The sequence below is a fragment of the Ovis canadensis genome, chromosome 3, assembly GCF_042477335.2.
Source record: "Ovis canadensis isolate MfBH-ARS-UI-01 breed Bighorn chromosome 3, ARS-UI_OviCan_v2, whole genome shotgun sequence".
Lineage (NCBI taxonomy): Eukaryota > Metazoa > Chordata > Mammalia > Artiodactyla > Bovidae > Ovis > Ovis canadensis.
Genome location: NC_091247.1, coordinates 2,708,209 through 2,733,889, shown reverse-complemented (window position 1 = coordinate 2,733,889; position 25,681 = coordinate 2,708,209). Strand labels below are relative to the sequence as shown.

The window sequence follows — 25,681 nt, the reverse complement described above, 5'->3', positions numbered from 1 at the left end:
CATTTGTTCAGAAGACTGTCTTTGCTCCATTGTATTTCTTTTACTCTCTTTTCAAAGATTAGTCGACTACGTTTGTCAGTCTATTTCTGGGTCCTCTGTGGCCAATACCATGCTGTCTTGATTACCGCAGCTTTATTACAGTCTCGAAGTTAGGTCGTGGCAGTCCTCCACCTGTGTCCTTCTGAACCTTTAATATGGACTCAGCTATTCTGGGTCTTTTGTCTCTCCACATAAACTTTAGAATAAGTCTGTCAATATCCAGAATAACTTGCTGAAAATGCAAGTAGATCAAGTTGGGGAGCAGTGACATCGTGACAATATCAAGCCCCCCGTCCATGAACATAGAATATCTCCCCATTTATTTACTTCTTTTGGTCTCTCTCATCAGAGTTTTGGTATATAGATCAAGTATACGGCTTGTTAGACTTATACCCAATTACTTCATTTTGGGGAAGCTAATTGCTGACCTAAAGCAATAAGACGGCCAGTTAGTTCACCACCAGCAACAAAACAAGGCCTGTTCAGGAGCAGCAAATAATTGCAGTTCAGGACCTGCAGCTATGGTGAACTGCTCGCAAGTCCAGTAAAGAAAATGAGACTTTTTAAAGAAGTGAGTGGCTGCGTGAGGTGTTAGTTGCAGCATGTAGGATCTTCTTTGTGTCATATGGGACCTTTTCCCTGCAGTGCATGGACTCTCCAGCTGTGGTACACGCGCTCAGTAGCTCTTCCTTGTGGACTAAGGTGCCCTATGGCATATGGGATCTTAGTTCCCTGACCGACGTTTGAACCTGCATACGCTGCACTGCAAGGCAGATTCTTTACCACCGGGCACCATGGAAGCTGCTTTTATAGAGCAGAAGGGGAAGCTGGAAAGGGAAACTAAAAATTAAGCGTCCACTGGAGCGAGCTGGGATGTGACGCACAGTGGGTCCTCGTTAGCTGAGCTGTGGCAGCCTGACACTGAGCGATCACCAGGCAAGGAGGAACTCTCTCCCTCCTGTTGGCAGTAGTGGTGTCCTTCCGGCCTGAGAGGCAAGGCCCATCTCCTATGGACACTGTATTGAGTGACCTGTGCACGAGAGCTTCTGCTTCTGCCCTTTCAGCTCTGTTTTAGCGAGATTCCCCTTTACAGGCACACCTCTTACTGCGCTTTGCCTTACTGAACGTCAAAGATACTGCTTTTTTAAAAACTGAAGGTGGGTGCATCAAGCAAGTCTGTTTGCACCGTTTTCCCAACAGCGTTTTCTTACTTCATGTCTCTGTGTCCTATCTTGGCAACTCTCACAATCTTGAAAGCAAACTTTACACTGTTATTGTATTTGTTATAGCGATCTGTGGTCTTTGATTTTATTACAACTCACTGGAGGTTCAGATGATGGTTAGCATTTTTTGGTAATAATTTTAAAATTAAGGTATGGGTATGTGCATTTGTTTAGACATAATGTTATTGCACACTTAATAACTGAGCACAATATAGTGTAAACCTAACTTTTATATGCTCTGGGAAACAAAAGGAAAAGGTGTGACTTTACTGCGATGTTCACTTTGTTGTGGGGGTCTGGCTCTCTGCAATACCTGGATATTGCAATAAGCTGCAATATATCTGAGGTACGTGTGTATCCATTTTCACATAGTGAAAATGATAACTTGTTCATTACTGCTATACAGGGAAGCAGCTGACTTTTACGTTTACTTTGTACCCTGCAACCCTGACATAATCACTTATTAGCTTCAGGTTCTGTTGTCTTTGGATGTTTATATAGATGATCACATCCTTTGCAGACAGTTCGACTCCTTCCTTCCCCGTCTACGTGTTTCACTTTTCTTGTCTTATTGCGTGTGCCAGGACTTCCAGTGTGACGCTGAAACGCAGCCACAGAAGGGACATTCTTGCCTTGTTCTTGATCTTAGCAAGAAAACTCTGATGATGGCATTAAGTATGATGGGACTTTCACACTTTTGGTGAACTTTTACGCAGTTGAGGGCACTTTCCTCTGTTCCTAGTTGCTAAGACATATGGCTTTAAACCCCTGCTTCTGTTAAGCAGCACTTTTGTGAATGCACCATAACGTGACCTGTCATGAATGAACTGGTGCAAGTCTGGGGCTTGTTATCTGGCTGGACTTTAGTGTATGCTAAGGCGCTTCTGTCGTACTGACACTTGGCAACCCTATGGGCTGTAGCTCGCCAGGCTCCTCTGTCCGTGGGAGTCTCCAGGCAAGAATGCTGGAGTGGGCTGCCATGCCCTCCTCGAGGGGACCTTCCCGACCCAGGGACTGAGCCCATGTTTCTTGCGTCTTCTGCATTGGCACGTGGGTTCCTTACTAATGCCCCCTGGGAAGCCCATGATTTTAGCAGAGGGCAGTGATCTAGACAGTACCAAGGGCGGGGGCGGGGGGGCCCTGGATATACTGGCACACAGCTACAAAACCACTTATCTGGAGATGTGGACACCAGAGACAAATATCTTTTGAAGGCCAGACTTTGAGACTAGCTGACACCACCTTAAAAACAGTAAGACTTGAGAGACTCAAGGACTTCGCACGGCGGCTGGGGGTGGGGAGGTCTCCTTTAACAGTGCTGGTAGTCAACAGGCAATGATGGGCTCAAAGTCCTAAAGGTTTAGGTTAAGACAAGGGCTGCGATTCAGGAACTTTCTCTTACTTTGTAGAAGAATCTCTGAGTCTGCAACTGCCAAGACTGAGTTAACAGGAAACCAAAGTTTCAGCTAGTTCACCAGCAAATCCTACCAACAGGTGAATTCACAGCCTTACCAGATCTCTCACGAGAAAGCTGGAGCACTCATCAGTCCCGGGAATTGAAATGTGGGTATTTGGACAATCTTGGGGACCTCAGGCACCCTGAATATCCAACCTACCGAGGACCACCTTGAGAAATCAATCCCTGCCATATCTAAAAACTCTCATTTGAGGCGTTATTTCCAAGGTGAAACCTGTCTCCTCCATTTCACCCCCATCTCACCTTGTCTCTAGACTGATACATATGAGTGAGGTCTCAGCAGGACCCATGTGGTCAATTACAAAGTCAGTCAGAAGAGTCTGAGGGGCTTCCCTGTGGCTCAGAGGTAGAGAATTTGCCTGCCAATGCAGATGATACGGGTTCGATCCCTGATCCGGGAGGATCCCACATGGCAAAGAGCAACTAAGTCAGTATCTCCCAACTACTGAGCCTGTGGTCCGCGAGAGGCCACTGGAATAACGCCCATTTATTTATAGAGAGGAGCCCCCACTCACCACAGCTAGAGAAAAGCCTGAGCAGTGAAGACCCAGCACAGCCAAAGATGAAATTGTTTTTTTAAAAGGGAGGAAGTGAAAGCGAAGTCGCTCGGTCTCGTCTGACTCACCGCAACCCCACGGACTGCAGTCTACCAGGCTCCTCCATCCATGGGATTTTCCAGGCAAAAGTACTGGAGTGGGGTGCCATCCCCTTCTCCATAAAAAAAAAAAAGGCGGGGGGAGAAGAGCTCCCTAAAAAAAAAAAAAAAAAAAAGGAAAAAAAGTTTGGGAAAAAAGAAATCAGGGAACTATGTGGAAACTAATTCTAGAAGCGCTCGGCCAGGAAAGGAGTCGGCAGTTTCAGATATGGTTCCTTCCAGAAGCAAGATCTAGTGGGCTGGCTACGGAACTGGAAAAGTTCCCATTACTTCCTTTGCTGCTCAGCCAAAACCTGGAACCCACAGTGGCCCACACTAAGGTTAAGTGAACTTTACAGAAACCCCTAGGAATAACTTACAAGAGCTAAGCACTCTCAGTAGAGGGGCAGGCTTGTTGGAGGGTCTTAGCGGTGTTACCTGCTCATCCACCTCAGACTGGGGAGCCTACATAAGACTCAGCCTCTCCCAAGGTCCTGGGAAAAGCACCAGAGGCACCACAGTGGCTCTTTGAAGGCTGGACGGAATGCCGTGGGAGACACAGGGGCGGAACCAAGCTCCCAGGCCAGTGCAGACTGGGGGCCTGAGGGCAGCAGGGAACACGCTGTGGCATGGTTGTGTGAGGTTCCTCAACGGTTTGCCAAGCTGGGGCACAGTGCAGTGACCCAGTGAGCCAGCCCATCGGGGTCTGGAGACAGCTCTCTGCCTTTGCACCTGGGCGGCAGCTCTGCTGAACAGAAGCTTCACTTGCTTCACTTACTTACTCAATTGCTTACAGCCCCTCACTGAATTTCTAATCATGAGTTCACTCAAGTCCTGGAGCCCCCAAGCAGAAGGAAAGGCTGGCTGGAGCTTTCTTCCCAGCTTCACCCAAAGGAGGCCAGTGGACTAAGACTACCCTGTCTTTGCAGGACTGTTGGAACCTCGGTTCCTGGTGAACCATAGTCCATGAACATGTCCTGGTTGGGGCTATCTTTATCCAACTCACTGGATAGACCAGGAGGGGGGCCCTTCCGACCTGGAGACTCTCGTCATCTGGTCCTGAAAATACGAGGTATGAGGCCTGTTGGACGTTCTCTCTCCATTCTGCATTTCACCTGCACTCGAGGCACACGGCACCCAAGAGGTTGGCATCCAGCGCCCTAGACTCACCAGTAATGAGAAGTTGGCATCCAGTGCCCTAGACTCACCAGTAATGTTCTCTTTGCTGCGAGTGAGACGCTTCTGTTGCCCTGAACGCAGTGCGGCGCATCCTTGCTCCTGTGCACCATTAGCTCCCAGCCCGGGTCAGCCAGGAGTGCGGGCGGCCCGCAGTGCGTTCATGTTACGCCTGGCCGCGGACAGTCTCCGCCAGGTAAGTGCTCCCTGTGTCCTCACCCTTCCGTCCCTCTGACTCCTGTTGGCCAGGGCTGCTTCGTGCCACCTGCCACCGAAACGCACCGTTTGCTCGCTTCGCACCCCAGCCACGTGAAACCAAGGCCACAGCAGCACCCTAGGCCGGAGGGGCACGCTTCCTGGCCTTCCAGGCCTCAGGGGAAGGAGCGGATACCCGATGACACGTGCCCACCAGGCCCCGGGAGACCCTCCTGTGACTCCCACACTCCCTAACTGCAACGCGTGGGCATTAATTTGGGAGCAACTGCCAGGGGCAGAGTGGGTCAACAGAAACCAGGAACGAGGCTCTAGGTCAAGCAGAAAACTGTGCTCCATGATGGACTCACTTCCTAACGTTTATAACCAAGGATACATATACGCATAGCTTTTCGGCTATGAAGGGCTTTTAACACTGCCTCAGCTGTGGCCCACAAATTTCAATGCACACCACTTCCATTATTTTCCAATCCTAAACAGTCTCTCACATCTATGAAGATTCTTTGACAGGTAATTTAGAAGTGTGTTTTTAAACTTCCAAACATGTAATTTTAACAGTTACCTCTGAAATTTTAAAACTGTTTTATGGCCCAATAACACACTTTGTATGATGCTGAAGCTTTGAAATATGACTTGCTTTGTGGATTAGGTGATGGTCAGTTTTCACCACTGTTTCACGTATGCTTGAGGTTTTTTTCTTTTTCCTTAAAAAATTCCCCCCCCCACCCCCGCAGCATCCGGGATCTTAGTTTCCCAACCAGGGATTGAACCCGTACCCCTGCATTGGAACAGAGTCCATCACCAAATTGATGGACCTGAGTTTGAGCAAGCTCCAGGAGTTGGTGATGGACAGGAAAGCCTGGTGTGCTGTAGTCCAAGGGGTCGCAAAGAGTTGGATGTGACTGAGCGACTGAACTGAACTAAACCACTGGACCACTAGGGAAATGCTAGGACACACTGTTTCCAGATACATGGGTCTCTGTGTGTCCATTAGATCAAGCTTATGAATGCTCTCATCCCAATCTTCCGGATCCATCTGATTTGTCTACTTGATCACCAGTCCCTACAGTGGATATTAAATGTCTCCCACTTGGGTTTGTGAACTGACTTCTTGCAGGTGTGCCAGCTTCTGATAGACAGATCTGCAGCTGTTTCTGGTGCAAGGCTGTTTAACCTTCAGGCAATCTGAACCCTTTTTATCATTCAGTGACATCTTTTCTCTCTAGCAATACCTTTTAAATTCTAGTAACACATCGTTTTGGTTACCATGTTTCTTAACTGGAATTTAATCTAAAGAATTTTAGGAACAGTCTTCCTGATCTACAATCCACATACCGTACCGCCCATCTCCGCTCTCACTGCCTGCCTGTGGGCTTGCACTCACCTGTCACTGCGGACCCTCCATCCACCCCACGTAGTTCTCCAGGTTTTACCCCTTCTCTCCCACCTCCCCCTAGACTGATACTATCCAGCCAGCTCCATTTTCTTTTCCCTCCTACTCCAACAACACTATCTTTTAGTAGTTAGAATTTTTAATAACCATCTTCACCTTAAATTCTACTCTTTACCCACTTTTCACATTAACTTGGTGTAACTCAATTACAGGTGCCTGAGGACACCCTGCCTGCTCCGCCGCCAAGCCCATCAGCTCCACTCCAGCTCTGCTGCAGGAGCTGGTTTCACCCTTCCCAAGCGCGCCTGGGGCTAACACCGTAGTCAGGAAGGCCATTCCCTTCCTGCTGCTGTGACAATGAGAGGAAGAGGCGGCCAGCAAAGCCCTCCCTAGGAGCCCGCTCCCTCCTCACAGCCCCCTGGTCCACCACCCCACAAGCTGCAGGGAGCCTCTGGTCTAATAAGAGGAGGCTGGAGCTGGGTCTGGGTCAGCCCCTTCCCCGGATGTGAAGGCTCTTCTGCACGGGGGTGCCTGAGCCTAAGACAAACCGGTGAGGGGCACGAGGCAGAGTCCACTTTCCACCAGAGCCTGCACCGCTCGGGACGGGGTCGGGCAGCCGGGGCCTCAGGCCAGGCCGGCGCGCTCCAGGTCTTGGGGCAGGATGCGGCCCTTCTTGCGAGCCTTCTCCAGGCGGCGCTCGGCCTTGGCCGCCTTCTTCTTGCGCAGGTTCTGCCGCCGCCGGTCCTGCCGCTGCTGCATCTTGCCCACCACGTGCGCCGTGCGCTTCTCCCAGGCGCGCTGGCGCTGCGCGCGCCTCTTCTCCTTGCGCTTCAGGGCCTCCTGCAGCCGGCGTTCGTCGTCGCGGATCCGCACGCCCTCGGCCTTGTACAGCAGGTTGGTCCAGCGCATCTTGGCCTCGAGCTCCTGGGCCTGCCCCGCGTCCCGGTCCCGCAGCTCCTCCAGCCGGGCCTGACGCGCCTGCAGGCGCTCCAGCAGCTGCCGGTAGTTCTTGCCCGTCAGCGGTGTCAGGTTCCCCTTCAGCTTCTGCCTCTTCTCCTTCCGGCGCTGGGCCTTGCTGGCCGGCTCCTCCTCGGTCACCTCCACCTCGGGGGAGAGGGCGACGCAAGCTGAGGGCCGCTCCCCGCCCGCCCAGGGGCCCACTTCTGCCCACCTGACGGCAGCACAGGGCGCGCACACAGCCCAGCGGCACGGCGCTCACCTTGTTGAAGAGCAGCCCCGGCTGGGCCTGCGTCTCCTCCCCGGGCACCGGCGGGTCCGGCTCGGTGGCCTCTGCCCCCTCCAGTGCCTTGGCTGACTTCTCCTTTGCTCTCAGCTCCTTCCGTTTCCTCTTTTTCCGGTCGCGCTCCTGCTTCCTCCGGCGTCTTTTCTCCAAAACAGCGGCGGACAGCTCTTTGGCGCTGCCCTGTGGGGTGATCCCGCGCTCACTCATAAGGTTCTTATAACAGGGCCCCCAGCTTAGCACGTGCAGTCAGGTCAGGACAAGGGCCAGCGGGGTGCGGCGTTCCTCCCCGAGATGACCTGGCCCCAGAGTGCGCCCGAGACAAGGAGGAGGGGACCCTGTGAGAACTACAGCTTCCAGATTCCAGGCGCAGACCACATGCCAGGGCACCTCCCAAAAGGGGCCACTAAGTCCATCCGATGACCCAACAAGGGGCATCTCGTCCTCCATCCAGTCAGACGGGGTAAGGGCAGGGGGCTTGGGGCACCGCCACCACCAAATCGGGAGGTTCGGTCAGGACAAGGCAGTGTTGCCTGTGCAGACCCCGGCACTACTCTGAGCCCCGCCTGGCAGACAAGAGTGCTCTGGACCACCGCAGGAAGGCAGGGCCCTCGGGCCTGTCCCCCACGGCAGAGGCCTGGGGAGGTCCCCAGGGAAAGGAGGGGAGGCGACCCCACTCAGCACTCTGCACTGAGGCTGGTTCACGTCCTGGAGCGTCAGTCCCGAGGCGGTCCCCTCGGGCAGGTCACCTCATCTCAGGCCCTGGCTCACCTCAGGGCCGTCAGGACAATCAGAAGAACGATCGCCCAGGAAGTGCTGCTGAGAGGAGCCCGAGCCTCTCAAAGGCCGCAGCAGAGAAGAGCCAGCAGCTCAACGTGGGGGCTTAGCCTGCACTGCCCCCCCAGATGACACGAACGGCACCCGACCTCCTGCAGAACAGAGGTGCCAAGACCCTCCTGCCAGGCCTGTGACGGCCGGCAGAGCAGGGAGCCGACCTCCGAGAGCACCGGGGTGTCTCCTCCTCCAGGTGGGGTGGGGAAAGCCCTGCAGCTCCCGAGACCCCTGCCCGCCCCCCACCCCACACCTACCTGGCCCCGCGCCTCCTGAATCTTCTCATGCAGGCGCTGCCGCAGAACATCCAAGGCAAATAAAGAGTCAGGCTCTGCGGCCAGGCCACCTGCAAAGAAGGATCAGAAATCCAGAAGGAGAACCCCTCCCGACCTTTCTGTGCCACCCCCCCCCCCCGGTGCCGGATTCAAAGCCTGAGCCTCCGTGTGCGCCCCCCACCCCCACTCCTGTCCAGTGGCCACTGGTGGACCTGCAGGGCAGTTCTAGTGAACTCTTCACCTCTTCAAGCTGGATTGGCCTCCGGGGTAGGGCTTGCTTGTGTAACACGGGCCAAACCCATCTCTGGATTCTTCCAACTTGTGCGGCACCCACCCACACCCAGAGGCAGCTCTCACGACATCACTTCAGAGACTTGAGGGCAGTGAAGCTCGGCGTGCCAGGCCTCTCAGGATCTCAGAGGACACGGCCATGACCCTCCCCGTCCCGGTTACTATATGACCTGGGACGTCTGTGCCCTTCCTGAGCTTCCCATCCACCCAGAGACCCTGCGATCTGTCCTCTGCAAAGCCTCACACCATCCCAGTGCACCTGATCGTGCTGTTATGACCGGAGAGGGCCACATACACACCTATCCCAGATCCCAGGGGCCCTGCCTGCCTGCCCGGCCCCCTCACCCGCGGGGCCCTGCCTGCCCCCTCACCCGCGGGGGCCTGCCTGCCTGCCCGGCCCCTCACCCGCGGGGGCCCTGCCTGCCCCCTCACCCGCGGGGGCCTGCCTGCCTGCCCGGCCCCTCACCCGCGGGGGCCCTGCCTGCCTGCCCGGCCCCCTCACCCGCGGGGCCCTGCCTGCCCCCTCACCCGCGGGGGCCTGCCTGCCTGCCCGGCCCCTCACCCGCGGGGGCCCTGCCTGCCCCCTCACCCGCGGGGGCCTGCCTGCCTGCCCGGCCCCTCACCCGCGGGGCCCTGCCTGCCTGCCCGGCCCCCTCACCCGCGGGGGCCCTGCCCGGCCCCCTCACCCGCGGGGCCCTGCCTGCCTGCCCGGCCCCCTCACCCGCCGGGGCCCTGCCTGCCTGCCCGGCCCCCTCACCCGCGGGGGCCCTGCCCGGCCCCCTCACCCGCGGGGCCCTGCCTGCCTGCCCGGCCCCCTCACCCGCGGGGCCCTGCCTGCCTGCCCGGCCCCCTCACCCGCCGGGGCCCTGCCTGCCTGCCCGGCCCCCTCACCCGCGGGGCCCTGCCTGCCTGCCCGGCCCCCTCACCCGCGGGGCCCTGCCTGCCTGCCCGGCCCCCTCACCCGCGGGGCCCTGCCTGCCTGCCCGGCCCCCTCACCCGCGGGGCCCTGCCTGCCTGCCCGGCCCCCTCACCCGCGGGGCCCTGCCTGCCTGCCCGGCCCCCTCACCCGCGGGGCCCTGCCTGCCTGCCCGGCCCCCTCACCCGCGGGGCCCTGCCTGCCTGCCCGGCCCCCTCACCCGCGGGGGCCTGCCTGCCTGCCCGGCCCCTCACCCGCGGGGGCCCTGCCTGCCCGCCCGGCCCCCTCACCCGCCGGGGCCCTGCCTGCCTGCCCGGCCCCCTCACCCGCGGGGCCCTGCCTGCCTGCCCGGCCCCCTCACCCGCCGGGGCCCTGCCTGCCTGCCCGGCCCCCTCACCCGCCGGGGCCCTGCCTGCCTGCCCGGCCCCCTCACCCGCCGGGGCCCTGCCTGCCTGCCCGGCCCCCTCACCCGCCGGGGCCCTGCCTGCCTGCCCGGCCCCCTCACCCGCCGGGGCCCTGCCTGCCTGCCCGGCCCCCTCACCCGCCGGGGCCCTGCCTGCCTGCCCGGCCCCCTCACCCGCCGGGGCCCTGCCTGCCTGCCCGGCCCCCTCACCCGCGGGGGCCCTGCCTGCCTGCCCGGCCCCCTCACCCGCGGGGGCCCTGCCTGCCTGCCCGGCCCCCTCACCCGCGGGGGCCCTGCCTGCCTGCCCGGCCCCCTCACCCGCGGGGGCCCTGCCTGCCTGCCCGGCCCCCTCACCCGCGGGGGCCCTGCCTGCCTGCCCGGCCCCCTCACCCGCGGGGGCCCTGGTGGAGCTGGCGGCTCCCTCCTCCTCCTCAGCCGCCTCTGGCTTCCTGGCCTCAGACTTCGCAGAGGCCTGGGCCCTGGGCTTTGCAGTCTTCTCCTCCCGCTCCCGGGGTTTCTTCTGTGCTTTCCTCCTCTTCTTCCTGGGGGGTGCAGCAGCATCTGAGACTTGAGTTTTGCCAGCTGAAACAAGAAACAAGAAAGGGCTACCACTTCAATCCCTGTGACCCAGTCAGTAGGTAAGAAGGTCCTGCAAAGGTTTTGATTCCAGAAGGATGCCAAAAGCCAGTTGAGATGGGAGTTGTGGGGACCTTCATGTGAGCTCAGAGCCACACACCTCCTGGAAAGCGGACTGGTCACACTCGTCAATCCCCGAAGAGTGTAGCACGCTGGCCCAGCGGCCTGCCTGTGAAATTCATTCCCGGTGTGCAGACAGATCTGGCCTCAAAGATATTCATCACAGCATCCTTTTTTTGAGTGAAAAACTAGGAAAACCTAAATATCCATCCACAGGGACAATGATGGCACGTCCCACAACAAATTATATAGCCCCAAACGGGGTATATTGTTTTGGGCTTCCCAGGTGGAGCTAGTAAAGAATCCACTTGCTAAAGAGATGTGGGTTCGATTCCTGTGTCAGCAAGATGCGCTGGAGGAGGAAATGGCAACCTGCTCCAGTACTCTTGCCTGGAGAAGTCCATGGGCAGGGGGGCCTGGCGCGCTCTAGTACACGGGGTCCGCAACGAGCGGGACACAACTGGCGACTGAAGACACGCGAACACACTTTCACGCTAACAGGTGGAAAGGGAATTTTCCAACAGTCCAGGCAAAATGGTTGTCTGAGGAGGCCTTACAAATAGTTGAAAGAAGAAGAGAAGCAAAAGGCAAAGGAGAAAAGGAAAGATATACCCACTTGAACGCAGAGTTCCAAAGAACAGCAAAGATAGCCTTCCTAAGTGATCAATGCGAAGAAATACAGGAAAACAATAGAATGGGAAAGACTAGAGATCTCTTCAAGAAAATTAAGACACACCATGGAAACATTTCATGCAAAGATGGGCATAATAAAGGACCTAACAGAAGCAGAATATATTAAAAAGAGGTGGCAAGGATACACAGAAGAACTGTACAAAAAAGATCTTCATGATCCAGATGACCACAAAGGTGTGCTCACCTAGAGCCAGACATCCTGGAGTAGTCAAGTGGGCCTTAGAAAGCATCACTACAAACAAAGCTAGTGGAGGTGATGGAATTCCAGCTGAGCTACTTCAAATCCTAAAAGATGATGCTGTGAAAGTGTTGCACTCAATATGCCAGCAAATTTGGAAAACTCAGCAGTGGCCACAGGACTGGAAAAGGTCAGTTTTCATTCCAATCCCAAAGAAAGGCAATGCCAAAGAATGCTCAAACTACCACACAATTGCACTTATCTCACAGGCTAGCAAAGTGATGCTCAAAATTCTCCAAGCCAGGCTTCAACAATACATAAACTGACAAGTTTCAGATGTTCAAGCTGGATGTAGAAAAGGCAGAGGAACTAGAGATCAAACTGCCAACATCCACTGGATCACATCTGCTTCATTGACTACACTGAAGTCTTTGACTGTGTGGATCATAACAAACTGTGGAAAATTTTTAAAGAGATGGGAATACCAGACCACCTTACCTGCCTCCTGAGAAATCTGTGTGCAGGTCAAGAAGCAACAGTTAGAACCGGACATGGAAAAATGAACTGGTTCAAAATTGGGATACGTCAAAGCTGTATATTGTCACTCTGCTTATTTAACTTATACGCAGAGTACATCATGCAAAATGCTGGACTGGATGAAGCACACGCTGGAATCAAGACTGCCAGGAGAAATATCAATAACCTCAGATATGCAGATGATACCACCCTTATGGCAGAAAGTGAAGAGGAACTAAAGAGCTTCTTGATGAAACTAAAAGAGAGTGAAAAAACTGGCTTAAAACTCAACATTCAAAAAATGAAGACCACGGCTCCAGTCCCATCACTTCATGGCAAACAGATGGGGAAACAGTGCAAACAGTGACAGACTTTATTTCCTGGGCTCCAAAACAACTGCAGCCATGAAACTAAAAGACGCTTACTTCTTGGAAGAAAAGCTATGATCAACCTAGACAGCATATTCAAAAGCAGAGACATCACTTTGCCAACAAAGGTCCATATAGCAAAAGCTATGGTTTTTCCAGTAGTCATGTGTGGATGTGAGAGTTGGACCGTAAAGAAAGCTGAGCACCAAAGAATTGATGCTTTTGAACTGTGGTGTTGGAGAAGACTCCTGAGAATCCCTTGGACTGCAAGGAGGTCAAATCAGTCAATCCTATAGGAAATCAGTCCTGAATACTCATCGGAAGGACTCATGCTGAAGCTCCAATACTTTGGCCACCTGATGCAAAGAGCTGACTCATTGGAAAAGACCCTGACGCTGGGAAAGACTGAAGGCAGGAGGAGAAGGAGACGACAGAGGATGAGATGGTTGAATGGTATCACCAATTCTATGGACAGAAGTTTGAGCAAGCTCTGGGAGTTGATGTCCCTTGGACTGCAAGGAGATCAAACCAGTGAATCCTAAAGGAAATCAACCCCGAATATTCACTGGAGATCCTGGTTCTGGGAAAGAGTGAAGGCAGGAGAAGAAGGAGTCAGGATGGGGTGGGAGGGCTGACAGATGGTAGGATGGCCGGATGGCACCATGGACGCGATGGACATGAGTTTGAGCAAACTCTGGGAGATGGTGATGGACAGAGAAGCCTGGGGTGCTGCAGTCCATGGGGGTGGAAAAGACTCAGACACGACTGAGCGACTGAACAGAACTGAATCAGTGGTTAGGACTCCACACTCTCACTGCCAAGGGCTGAGTTCAACGTGTGTTGGGGAACTAAGATCCCATAAGTGATGTGGAAAAGAAAAAAGTGGAGGAAATGTTTACATTTTAAAAGCAAAATGAGAAATGAGTGCACCAAGTAGGGAGCCAACTGGTTCCGGGAGAAGTACACAGGAAAGGAACTAGAAAGATCTAACTTTTCACTGAGTGATGAGAAATTCCCTTAACCCCTAGAGTGAACAGGTTTCCCGGGTATAACGAAAGTCCGTTTCTCCTCTGGTAGGTCCACGCCCGTCCCTGCCGCTCTCCCTCTCCTCCAAGGCTGGACAGGACTTACAAGCCCCGGCTCCCCACAAGGCAGTTTTGTCTGCTTCGCCTATTTGTGTCTATGAGGGGGGCCTGTCACCCCTGCCACGTACACTGCCATTGGCAGGAACCATCTTCTTCCTCCCTTCTCCCCACACTACCCACAATAAAGGGCTGAGTAAGTCATTTTTCTCATCAACGCTCACACCAGTCTTTCCACTCAATGTGGAGAGCTGGCCGAGCCTGTTCCACAGAGTCACCTCCTCCAAACCCCAGCCGAGCTTCCTGCCTGGTGGGGCGCACGGCTGAGCCCCCTCGGACCCCGAGACGGGGGCCCCCGACGGGCCAGGGCAGTGGCGCGGCCCTGAGCGTCTCTCACGGTACCTCCCTCTGGTACTTCGCAGGCCTGCTTCACGCGGCTGCGGCTCTACTCCGCCTGAAGACGGCTCAGGGGCGGTGCAGCGCAGCGGGGACGCGAGCGCCGCGGGGGTGGACGGGGTACCCTTTCCGAAGCCCTCTCCGCCCCGGCCCCCCGGGCTGCGCTTTTACCCGATTTGCGCTTCTGCGGCTCAGTGCTGGGCTGGGAGCAGATCTTCTTGGCCAGGCCCTGCAGGTAAGCGTCCTTCGCCAACAGAGAAGTCATGGCCGGGGCTCGCTCGCCGTCCTGCTCGGAGCGAGGAGGGCCGGGGTGCAGCGCTCCGGGCCGCCGCGGGGCCCACAGGCCCCTCACACAAGACAAGACCCTCACCCGCCCAGCGGCGCTCGCCGGAAGTCACCACGTGCGCAGGCGCGGCTGGCCGAGCGCCGAGCCGCCAGCGCACGGCGATCGATTAACCGGGCCTCGATGCCGCCGGAAGAAGTCTTTGGGGCGGGAAACGGAAAGCATTGTGGGGCAGAGGCGGCTCCCCGTATGCCCCGGGCTCCCGGGAACCTACGGGGTGACTGGAATAGACCTGTAGTAATTGAGGCCTGTTTGGAGCTCGGCCCCCAAGGGGAAGCTGGCAAGACCGCGGTCGCCCGGAAAGGACTTGCGCGCCAGGCAGGTTCCAAGCCCCGGGGATGCGAGAAAAGAAAAAAAGATGAAGAAAACACGCGGCGGTGTCCCTGCCGAGTGTGTGGCTCCTCGGTGCCTGGTGATAAACTCCGAGTATCGCAGGTGTCGGGTCGCGGGCTGCCATTTCCTCCGTACAGTGGGACGCTGACCTCCCTCTGGGAAGGAGACAGGGCGCAGGGTTGACGTCCCGGCTCTTCTGGGGCAACAGCCCCCGCCCCCCTCAGTGAGCCTGGCTCCGGGCACGCGGCCTCGTGTTCCACCTGGGTTGAGTCCTGCCCCTCTCACTGCACTCCCCAGCTCGGAGACCACGGAGCTCCTCCCTCCCTGAGATGCCGGTAACCACAGCCCCGACTTGGGGGCAGCCGGAGGTTCAGGCGCCCGGGCCACATGATACGGTAGTTTCTCATACATTCACGAAGTACTTCCATCAAGGCCCTTGTAGGTCCTGGCCGGCTCTTTCCAGGCAGTGGAGATGCAGCCATGAACCCCATGCTGATAGAGCCCCCCCGGGGCCAGAAAGCTGACCCGAGGGCCCAGGTTGACTAGGCAGAGCCCAGGGCTCTTTCCCGACAGCCACTGGGAGACCGAGTGGTCCAAAAGCAAGAAAAGGAACCAACCGATGCAAAAGGGCAGAGGTGGTTTTATTCAACAGTCTTTTATTACAAAAATAACCAAGTGTATGCAGCAGCAGCATTAGGAAGGACCCTGCCTGACTTCCGTGAGAGTGGGCAGCCTCCTTTCCCCACAGCCCTGCAGGGGCAGTCAGCTAGCAGAGGAGCCTCAGGGTGAGGTAGTGGGCAGAGCTGTGCACGGAGACCAGGCCTTGGCTAGTACTGTCCACTCTGAGCACCTCCCCGCTTCCCCTATGGTAAACAGTATGCACAGGTCAGGTTTCCCAACACTGGGCATCCTCCTGCCCTGCTGCTAGGTCCTCAACGGGACAAATTCTCCTGGAAACTCCCTTCTGGCCAGCCCAGAAAGTAGCAAATAGGAAGGATGGGCCACCCTAGAATGGTAGGGGGCACTCCTTCCCCCCAGCACTCCTAGGTGGGCTGTCCCTGGGCTGACAAGGTTCCCAAGGAAGCCACAGTGGCTCCCCAAGCGGGAACCAGGCTGAAGGGAGTGGAGGCTGGGGTGAGGACTGGATCTCTTTCCAAAGATCCTAGGGGCCCTGGAGTGGGGAGGGTGGCAGAGCTCTGGGAGGCTCAGGTGTGCTCCGTGGGGCCGGGGCCACCAGTGTGGGAGTGGGCGGGGGCTGCAGTCTGCAGGGGGCCGCCAGCACTGGGCTCTGGGGACGCGAGCAGAGGGGCTGAGAGGAAGTCAGCGGAGTCTGTGTCCTGGTCCAGCCTCCAGTAAGCTTCGCACAGAGGCAGATCGTTAGCTTCGCATAGACTTGAGCTTTTCCACCACCAGAAACCCAGGGAGAGACAGGAGCAGGCAGAGATGAAGCCAGGGAAGGAAAGCAAGATAGAAGCAGTTAAGGAAACACAGACCACACCGCAGACCTGCATCTCCCTCCTCCCCCGTGTGCGGGCCCCTCCACCAAGTAGGCTTGGCTGAGGGGGAGGCATGGGCACTGCTCCTGCTTCCGGGCCCTCCAGGGGCTCCACAGGGACCCATTTGGGACCAGCCACTGGCAGGCTGTGTGACCTCAGCAGGTCCCTTCTACTGACCCATTTGTGTCCCTCCTGCCACCCCTTCCTGTCCCGGCTCTAGCTGCCTTCCTCTAGCAGGGAGCTGCCAGCCTGACCACACGCTCCATTCTCCAGTTGCAGGAACCAGCATGTAGAAGTGGTCTCCACAGTCCCTGCGCTTCTCAAGGCCTCTGGGGACAGAGACGCTGTCTCCTCTCTGGGTCTGGGACTCAGCCTGAATGGGGTGGTGGTTAGGAGCAGAGGCCCTGGCGTTCTGTCCTGCAGCCCTCCACCAGCTCTGTGACCTCAAATAGGACGCCAGCGCCTTGAACTCAGGCTCCTGTCTCTAACACGGGGACGATCTGCGGCCATGCCACACTGAAAGCACCAGCTCTCATCTAATACAGGGACAGCATGGCTGGCCTCTCAGCAAGGATGCACGTGGACAGAGCATGGCTCGCGGAGGGCATCGAGGGGGCTAGTGGGGCCTGCCCCGTCCCCACACGTCTCACTGGCTTCCTTCCAAATCCTGCCTCACGCGCCCTCCCTTGCTCCCGCCCCCAGCATCCAGCCTCAGAACCATCCTGGACACAGAGCAGAGTTTCGAGGAGAGTGGAAGGCGAGAGGGAGAGAAAGAGCAAATCGTGAGCAGAAAGCGGGGGAGCGAGCGTGTGGGTAGCGGGGACGCACGTGGAGAACGAGCTGAACGCTGGTGGCTTGGTGGGGGGGTAGGGGGTGCAGCGGGACATGCCGCCTGTGTAGGGGACGAGCAGGGAGGGGCCCACAGCCGGCTGGCCCTGACTCAGCTGAGCCCCGGCCGCCACAGGCATTTACAGACGGAGGGCCTCAGCATCTCGAAGACCCCAGGCTGGACTAGAAACCCCTCTAGGCCAGACTGATGGCCCAGAGCCAGGACAGGAGGAGCCTGGCTCTCAGGCGTTCCCCTGCAGCCCCCACTGCCCTCAGCCTCAAAAGGCAGGCCTAAGCTGCTCTCCTGCAGACATTCAGTCCATGGCCCTGGCCCATGGGGGCCACAGGGGGGCAAACAAGGACATAAGGAGCAACGTACCCAGCAGGGTCTGAAACCTCCCCAGGGACCACTCTGGACCCCCTCCCTGAAGGCTGGTATGTAGGAAGCATTTGCTAGGTGTCTGCTGAGCCAGTACACATCAGAGATGAGAGATGGCCCCAGAACCCTCTGGAAGAGTGTAAACCACTCCAGCTGAGCAGTGATGTTTGTCCTTTCCCACGAAGGTAAGGGTGTGCGTGACCGTGAGGGGCGGCGCTGGGACGCACACCGAGAAGCCCAGCCTCAGACCACGGACACGCTGGCTCTGGGCATCTGCGGCTCCAGCCTGGCCACCACCGGACAGAAAGGGGTAATGAAAATCCATGACAGGAAGACACATTTGTCCAGCGAGGGCGAGGGGGTGCCAACCTGGTGTCTGCTGGACTGAGTCTTGATTTTTCCAAGCTAACAAGGACGGATGTGCGAGGCCTCTCCAGCCTCAGCTTCCCCGTGAGTAAATTACACCTGGATTCTGATTTCCTGGGGCCCCTCCAGCTCAAACTGCCTTGGGTTTCAGGATTCTAAGCAGGCCACAAGAGCTGGTGTCACAGGCCTTGCCCACTGCTGTAATGGGCCCAGCGTGCAGGAGGGCTGTGGTCTGAATGACGCTGAACTGAATGAGAACTCAGTGGTATAAGTGCCCAGGCCTGGCGTTCAAGGCCACGCTCCGTTTGGATTTTCTCCTCCTCCTTCCCAGGAACCCCCACCCCGACACACACATACAGAGTGGGTATTCAGTGACACCCATGGCAATCACAACCCTGGGCAAGCACCGGGGTCCTGGATGGGGGCTGGGTAGCCAAGAGCACTGGCCCCATGTGGCTGGGCTATTTAGATCTGGATTAGACAGTTATTTCGGAGAGCTGGCCTCCCAGGCAGAAACGCTGGCCTGGCCCACCCAACCTTCGAGGTTCTCATTTTCATTCTGATGCCTGGGCCCCAGTAGGCAGCATCAGTTGTCTGTTGATCAGACGCTCTGACCCTGACGTCTGCTGTGAAACCCAGACAAAGGGTTCTGCTGCCGAGACCAGGAAGGATTTGGAAACAAGGCTGCCGGGTGGGGCCTGGCACGCCTGCTGGCTGGGCCCCAGTCCGCAGGTCCGCCGTGCGCGGGGTGCAGCCCTATTTGTACCTGGACGAGTAATACTCCTCCTCCAGCTCGTACAGGTCGATGGAGACCTCGTCCCGCAGCGCGATGAGCTTCCGGTCACTCTCCTCTTGCAGGGCTCGCAGCTGCTGGTTGCGCTGGTCGATGGCCTCGTTCACCGACGGGAAGTCGTTGAGGATGAGGAACTGCTTCAGGTCAGACACCAGCTTCATCAGGGACTCGCCAGCTCGGACCTGCGGCCGCGGGGATCGGGGGCGTGGTGAGGGACTGCCTGCCTCCCCGTGCCTGATGCTGGGTAGGCAATGGCAGCGGTGGCCTCCTCTGCGAAGTGGGGCCACGGCACTCACACAGGGTCGTCGTCAGAAGTGAGGGACTAGAAGGCGAGGAGGGGGCAGCGGGGTCCCTGGCAGCCACCGCAGGCACGTGAATTGCTGCCTAGGCAGGTGCTGTTGGGCCTCTGGCTGCCACTCCTGCAGGTGTGACGGCCAATTGCACGCTTTATTCAATCACGAATCCTGCTTCTGAAAACCTCAAACCCCAGACAAAACTGCCGTCCGTTTAACCTGCCCTATTCTTCCTCAGGACCAGCATACCTGCCAGTTGGGGGGGACTCGTTTAGGACCCCGTGGTATGCATTTCCAACGTGGGTGTGGACCCATGGAAACGCTTGGCGGCTTTGCTTATCCTGTGGCATGGAAAGGGATCAAGACGCCTGTCCTGTTTCATCTGGCCGTTTGCTTCCTCCATTTCCAGAACCTCCACTTACAAGGAATCTTCGTTTATAGAGAGCCTGCACTTAGAGAGGACCTTCAGAGAGGAAGGGCTGACCTCTTTGTAAACCCCTGCCCAGCACTCGACATCGTGACCATACCCACTACCTGCCAGCCCCTCCCTCAGCTGCTGAGGAAAGCCCTCCCCTGGAAGGGAGTCTCCTGAGAAGCGGTTTGCTCCTCTGCCCCCCGGGAACCCCAGTAGGGACCACAGGCTTCTGGAGCCCAGACTGTCCCCTCCACCTGGCGACTCACGATGTTGGCGGCTCTCACGTGCATTTCGTAGTTGTCCTGCTCGCCCTGAGTGGCCCTTGACACCTGCGTCTCGTCCTCAATCTGCGGGGCAAACGAGAAAGTCCAGCGTGGGCAGGTGCCCTGGCCCACAGGTGCCCGGTGGCGACGGCAGTGCACCCCCACTCGCCATGCCCTGTGGCCTGTCGTGCCCTCTGCACGAGGCACCGCCCCCAGACCTCGGGCTGCGTGCACCAGCACCCCCCGCCCCATTCTAAGGGGTAACGGGCACCCTCACAGGACCAAGATGCCCAAGTACGAAGGCTGCTGTGCCAGGTGCAAGGAGGGGTTGCCCCCATCTTTTTAGCTTGGGCAGTCAGCTACCTGCTGAATGGATGAATAAAAGGACGATGTATTTTTTTAAGTGACCATTTACTGAGCACTTTCTAGGTGCCAGGGACTGTGTCAAGCACCTGACCATTGTCTTAGGAAACTCTCACTGAAGCCTGAACCATCTTCCCTGGTGGGCAGACCTGAAGCCGGGACAGACCTGAGCGCACTCCACGTGTCTCAGACGGTCAGTGGAGGAGCCAGGAGTCCTGCCCCACCTGTTCTGTCCAGGGCCCAGGCTATTAACTGTCCCAACCCACCCACCAGGCCAGGATGCGGGCAGGGGTCAGGGCACCCTAAATGGTAGGGACCCAGATTTCCCAGGCCCCAATCCCAGCCCTGCTGGATATTCATGGAATATCCTGACTTGGGGCAGGATGCTAAAGCTTCTGAGTCCCTGTTCCCTCCTCTGAAAAGGAACTGGAGAGCAATGACCTGCCCTATAGCATTCCTGTGACGTTTAAACGGGATGGCACACAGAGGGCCCTCACAGCTCAGCCTGACGCTGAAAGTTAGTGAAAGTTAAGTCACTCAGTCATGTCTAACTCTTTGCAATCCCAGGGACTGTAGCCCACCAGGCTCCTCCATCCATGGGATTCTCCAGGCAAGAATACTGGAGTGGGTTGCCATTTCCTTCTCCAGGGGATCTTCCTACCCAGGGATCAAACCCAGGTCTCCCACAATGCAGGCAGTCACTTTAACCTCTGAGCCACCAGGGAACCCAACCGACACTATTAAGGCTCAAACGAGTTCCAGGACTGGAACAGTCATGCGGAGTTCCAGCCCACTCCAGTCAGCGGGCTTGCCTGCCCAGAACCGGCCGCCGACCCTCTCTCTGCCCACATGAGGGGCTTTCCCCAGCTGTTCTCTGCGACCACATGCACTCAAGATAGTCCCCACAGTGACCACTTTACGTGGATAACTCATCCACCAATACAAGGCTGCCATGCTGCAGGGGACACCGAGGCACGGAGAAGTCAGGACGTCATCCAACCCCTTGCTGCCAGTAAGTGATGCTGGGTCCTGGCACTGACTGCAGTCCCCTACAGATGCCTCCCCAGGGCCTGTGATTAGCCGGATGACTTACCTGTCTGCTGCGGTCACCGCCCCCCCATCCCAGGCCCTCCCAGACGTTCTCCCCATGGGCACGAGGGCCCTGCCTATGGGCTCACTGCACTATGGCCACCACCTGGCTGGGAGGTTGAAAGCGGACGCCCCGACTCAGCTCTGCTCACCACTGTATTGGTCTCAAAGGGAGCCGGAGACCAGCGGCCCCCACCCACCTTGGCGGTCTTGATGATCTCGGTGAAGTTGTCCATGATGGACTTGACGTCGTCCTTAAGCCGCTTGTTGTAAGACTGCAGCAGCGTCTCCTTGCTCTGCGGCAGGGCTCTCTGCTGGGCCATGGCGGGGCCTCAGGCTGCGCAGGACGGGGAGGGGGGCACCTGGAACCGAGTCTGGGTGTGAGCAGGCCAGCTCCGGCCTCTCTCCTCGCTGCAGGCACCAGCCTGGGTAGGACCCTCGGGCAGGCTCTCCGGAGGTGCCCTTTCCGCCAAACACGCGCTACGGGCTCTCCTCTGGTCCGCGCCCGCTCTGCAGGACCCCGACAACTACCCAGCCGGCGCCGGCGCAGCCCTCTCGGAGGCCAGGCTCACGCACGTCCCCGTCGGCCCGCGCGGGCCCGAGGAGCCGCTCGGGTCCTACCCCGACTCTGCCGCCCCCGTCTCCACGCCGTGGCCCCTGGAGGGCCGCCCCACGAGGCGTCGGGGCTCCTCCGTCCCGGGACCGCCCGCCCTCCCGCCCCGCGCCAGGTGCCTCCGGGCTGCGCGCGCTCCCGCCCGGCGAGGGCCCCCGACCGAATTCGCGGGGGAGTAAACCCCACCGGAAGGACGCCGACCGAGCCACGACGCCCCAGCTCCCTCAGCGGGCCCGCAGAGCTAGGGCCCGCGGCGTACCTCGCTGGGGGCGGAGTAGGGGCACAAGCGCGCGCCCCTGCGGGTCAGTCTCCGCGGCCCTTCCCCGGGCCTCCCACGGCTCTTCCTGCTTTAGGCACCGCCCCCGACCGAGCAGGGGGGAAAGGGAGTTCTTTCTCTTTAAATCCGAAATCCCGCGCCGGCGCCAGTTCTCGCGATCTCCGAGGACGCCTACAAATTACCCACAATACCCCGTCCTTTCTCTCTACGCCAGCCCTTCAAGATGGTGAGTTTGGTTTCTGCTCGTGGTGCTGGCTCTGCCGTCTGAGCTCTATCCGCTGCCATCCTCCTCGGAGCGCTACTGCGCGGGGGTCCCTCCACCGCCCAGAGCGAGGGGCGCCCCGCAGGACCTCGTTCATCGGCCTTGGGGCTGGATAAGACTCCCCGACTTCGCCTGGCGGTGGGGGGGGATGAGGATCCGAGGCGGGCAGCGCCGCAGTGCGGGGCTCGGGGACGGACGGGGCCGAAGCGCGCCGGTGCCCCGGGGGTGGGGGTCCCCTCCATTTCTTGGAGGCCCGCTCAGGGGATCTTGGCCCGCGCGGTGTCTTCGCTCGCCTCTGCTGTTTGGAGCCTGCCGGCCCCCGAAGAGGCTGTCCCCGTCGCGGGGAAGGGGTGGCGCCGCCGGTTCGCGGGCCCGCCGGCCTCGTGCAGATGATGTGAAAGAATATTTGCTATCTGAGTGATGGTGAGGACGTTCCTGACCACCAAGATCGCTGATGTACGAGCCGGGGGGCCTCCGGGCCCGCGCGGCGCCCGACACACGGAGGGGTCGGGCTTGCCCTCGGGGGTGGCGGGGTCGCCCGCCGTCCGCACTCGTCTTCGGGGGGCTGGGGCCCCTGGGGCCCGCCCCTCTTCAGAGAAACCGGCAGAGGCGGCGGCGAAAGCTGGTGTTTCTTCTCGCCCAGCCGAAGGGAAAGAAGGCCAAGGGGAAGAAGGTGGCCCCGGCCCCGGCCGTGGTGAAGAAGCAGGAGGCCAAGAAGGTGGTCAACCCCCTGTTCGAGAAGAGGCCCAAGAATTTTGGCATTGGTGAGTAAAAAACGCGAGATGCTGTGTTTTCACCTAATCCTCGATAGAGAAAAACAATAGTTGAACAGAAGGTCGTGGCTTATTCTAGATTTCACTGGGGTTGGAGTCGAGGCTTACTTGGGTTGGAATTCTCACGTTTTGCCACTTTCTAACTAAATTGTGCTTGGCTCTTAATCTCTCGCTTTGAGCCGGGGGTGGGGGACAGTGATGGTCGTTTTTCGGTGGCCTCACTGTAAGCCCGAGCGTGTGTCACCGTGGAGCCCGGGTGCTGGCCATCCAGAAACTGGCGTTCCCAGAGCAGAGGTGATGGGGCGGACTGCGCCTCGGTTGCTTGTTGAGCAAGAGGTGGCGCTGTAGTCTCCCCTGTGTTCTCTGGTGTTTGTGTGCAAGTGATGCAAGAGTCTGCTCCCTGGAAGACGGTGATGACATTTTAAACCACCAAGATCGCTGATGCACCTACATCCTTGAGTGTGTCTGTACCTGCACTTGACAAGGAGCTTGAGCCTCACCTAGTTACTCTTTACTTCACAGGACAGGACATCCAACCCAAGAGGGACCTCACCCGCTTTGTCAAATGGCCCCGCTACATCCGGCTGCAGCGGCAAAGGGCTATTCTCTATAAGCGGCTGAAAGTGCCTCCTGCGATTAACCAGTTCACCCAGGCCCTGGACAGACAGACAGGTGAGGTTCTGTGGCCTAAAAACACTGTTGGGAAGGGCTTTCTTGGGCGTGGTTGACACCCTTTTTTGGCCCTGCTAGAACTCAGGCTTTTGAAGGGGCAGTGGGTACTTTTAATAGGCTGGTTTTCCTTGTTTTGTTCCACAGCGTGATATACTGATGGGATAATGAACTGGGTCTGAGATCTCTTGGACTGTGGTTGTGCTCAGGATGGTGATCGAGCATTTGTTATGTTAAGTGGCAAATATTGCAACTTCAAATTTGAATGGTGGTCTTTTTTTTGTCAGCTACTCAGCTGCTTAAGCTGGCCCACAAGTACAGACCAGAGACGAAGCAGGAGAAGAAGCAGAGGCTGCTGGCCCGAGCTGAGAAGAAGGCTGCCGGCAAAGGTGATGTCCCCACCAAGAGGCCGCCTGTCCTCCGAGCAGGTGAGTGGACCTCTCCTTTAAGAGGGTGAGTTGTGGGGCAGGCTGTTGGCAATGATGCATGAATTTCTTCTCCTGGAATCACTGTGGAGAGTAAAATCCGAGCTTTTTAACCCTGAGTCACAGCCAGGCTGCAGTGGAACTGCTTTTGGGAACAGCAGCCCCACCCGCCCTCATGCAAACTGGCTGTGTGTTCTAGGGGTCAACACTGTCACCACTCTGGTGGAGAACAAGAAGGCGCAGCTGGTGGTGATCGCTCACGACGTGGATCCCATCGAGGTATGTGTGGCTGCTTCTCCTGTGCCAACTGCTGGGCTTAGATTGGTGGGTGCTTGTCTGTACCAGGAAGACAGCGCCAAGCTAGATGCTGGGCCTGACAGGCTCTGGTGGAATGACACGGATGGTAAGCTTTTCATATAAAGAAGTCCTGACAAGGGGTGCAGTTCTGGCTTTTGCGATGATGTGAATTTCTTACTGAATTAAACCTTGAAGTGCAAACACATGAGCTTTTTAACCCTGAGCAATTGCTACCACGCTAGCCTTTTTATATTACTGCTTTAGCTTCAGATGACGCTAGCGCTAACGCTGTCTTCCAGCTCGTGGTCTTCCTGCCCGCCCTGTGCCGCAAGATGGGGGTCCCCTACTGCATCATCAAGGGCAAGGCCCGGCTGGGGCGCCTGGTCCACAGGAAGACGTGCACCGCCGTGGCCTTCACGCAGGTCAACTCGTAAGTGCAGCAGAGCCGGTGTTCCCGTCACTGGGGGCCGCCCTGCCCCACTCCAGGTTCCCACGGTTTGTCAGGATCTTACCTTAAAGACCAGGCTTTAAAAAGAGCATTTTCTGAATCTTTGCCAATGATGGTTATGAATTTCTTCACCTGAAGAAGTCGTGTGGTCATGCTGTATCTGAGGCAAGAGGCTTGTGTTGGGTCTAAACTGACGTCCTGTCTGCTTTGAGGGAGGGGGCTAACTTCACAGGCCAGTGACCTGAACTTCCCTCTGCTTTGTCAGGGAGGACAAGAGTGCCCTGGCGAAGCTGGTGGAGGCCATCAGGACCAATTACAATGACAGATACGACGAGGTAAGAAGCGTGTTCATTCCAGATACTGTCTTTGAGTGAAGCCTTTAGTCAGAGACTGGCTGCTCTTGCTCTGAGCAGTTGTATATACCAGTCAACTGGGAACAGGGAAATAGAACTGCATGACTGGCGTGGTTTGAAAGCCTCAGAAAATGAACAGCAGGCTGACTGCCTCTTCTCCCACAGATCCGTCGTCACTGGGGAGGCAATGTCCTGGGGCCGAAGTCAGTGGCTCGCATCGCCAAGCTGGAAAAGGCGAAGGCTAAAGAGCTGGCCACCAAGCTGGGCTGAGTGTGCACTGTTGAGTTTTCTGTACATAAAAGTAATAAAGAAGATTCTTGTCCAGCTGGTGTCAGGAGTTTTGGAGTGAGTTTGGGGGTGGCGACAACACCATCAGCTGTGTGTCTGGTTTTGTTTTTACTTCTGCGCAGGCTCTTTGCCCTCCGTGTGTGGCGAGCAGGGGCTACGCCAGCTGTGTGGGCTGTTGCAGGGGCTCACCGCTGCCACATGGAAGCCCTGTGTGTGCGCGTCTCCAGTTTCTCAAAAGGCTGTCCTAGGTGGCACATTGGAGTTTGGGTGGAAAG

At 57.6% G+C, this 25,681-nt stretch overlaps 3 protein-coding genes, 1 long non-coding RNA gene and 4 other non-coding genes across 14 annotated transcripts; 6 read left to right on the top strand and 2 right to left on the bottom strand.

Annotated features, from left to right (window-relative positions):
* Nucleotides 1-6,276: 6,276 nt before the first annotated feature.
* Nucleotides 6,277-14,928, bottom strand: SURF6 (surfeit 6). Its single transcript, XM_069582061.1, has 5 exons — nt 14,212-14,928; nt 10,502-10,693; nt 8,484-8,572; nt 7,375-7,578; nt 6,277-7,259 (listed from the first exon to the last, which is right to left on the bottom strand). Exons 1-5 carry the CDS (start codon nt 14,303-14,305, stop codon nt 6,780-6,782), a joined length of 1,059 nt encoding a protein of 352 aa, XP_069438162.1. The 5' UTR covers nt 14,306-14,928; the 3' UTR covers nt 6,277-6,779.
* Nucleotides 14,522-19,956, top strand: LOC138436481 (uncharacterized). Of its 6 annotated transcripts, none has more exons than XR_011255423.1 (5): nt 14,522-14,701; nt 16,915-16,994; nt 17,605-17,869; nt 18,644-18,721; nt 19,110-19,956. It is a non-coding gene; the product is annotated as an uncharacterized lncRNA (long non-coding RNA). The 6 variants fall into 6 exon arrangements; XR_011255428.1 differs by having other exon boundaries at nt 18,644-18,822; XR_011255426.1 differs by having other exon boundaries at nt 14,529-14,818.
* MED22 (mediator complex subunit 22) lies at nt 15,337-22,035 on the bottom strand. 2 transcript variants are annotated; one of them, XM_069582068.1, is made up of 5 exons: nt 21,874-22,035; nt 21,202-21,363; nt 19,553-19,633; nt 18,552-18,760; nt 15,337-16,114 (listed from the first exon to the last, which is right to left on the bottom strand). In XM_069582068.1, exons 2-5 carry the CDS (start codon nt 21,322-21,324, stop codon nt 15,922-15,924), a joined length of 606 nt encoding a protein of 201 aa, XP_069438169.1. In that variant the 5' UTR covers nt 21,325-21,363; nt 21,874-22,035; the 3' UTR covers nt 15,337-15,921. The 2 variants fall into 2 exon arrangements, with proteins under 2 accessions (XP_069438169.1, XP_069438170.1); XM_069582069.1 differs by having other exon boundaries at nt 15,337-17,705; nt 21,874-22,026.
* On the top strand, nt 21,036-25,447 carry RPL7A (ribosomal protein L7a). The gene is made up of 8 exons (XM_069582067.1): nt 21,036-22,117; nt 22,797-22,917; nt 23,449-23,598; nt 23,883-24,023; nt 24,220-24,299; nt 24,617-24,747; nt 25,031-25,100; nt 25,284-25,447. Exons 1-8 carry the CDS (start codon nt 22,115-22,117, stop codon nt 25,386-25,388), a joined length of 801 nt encoding a protein of 266 aa, XP_069438168.1. The 5' UTR covers nt 21,036-22,114; the 3' UTR covers nt 25,389-25,447.
* On the top strand, nt 22,538-22,612 carry LOC138438449 (small nucleolar RNA SNORD24). Its single transcript, XR_011256379.1, has one exon. It is a non-coding gene; the product is annotated as a small nucleolar RNA SNORD24 (small nucleolar RNA).
* Nucleotides 23,302-23,372, top strand: LOC138438450 (small nucleolar RNA SNORD24). Its single transcript, XR_011256380.1, has one exon. It is a non-coding gene; the product is annotated as a small nucleolar RNA SNORD24 (small nucleolar RNA).
* Nucleotides 24,070-24,144, top strand: LOC138438446 (small nucleolar RNA SNORD36). The gene has a single exon (XR_011256376.1). It is a non-coding gene; the product is annotated as a small nucleolar RNA SNORD36 (small nucleolar RNA).
* Nucleotides 24,473-24,545, top strand: LOC138438445 (small nucleolar RNA SNORD36). The gene has a single exon (XR_011256375.1). It is a non-coding gene; the product is annotated as a small nucleolar RNA SNORD36 (small nucleolar RNA).
* Nucleotides 25,448-25,681: the final 234 nt, after the last annotated feature.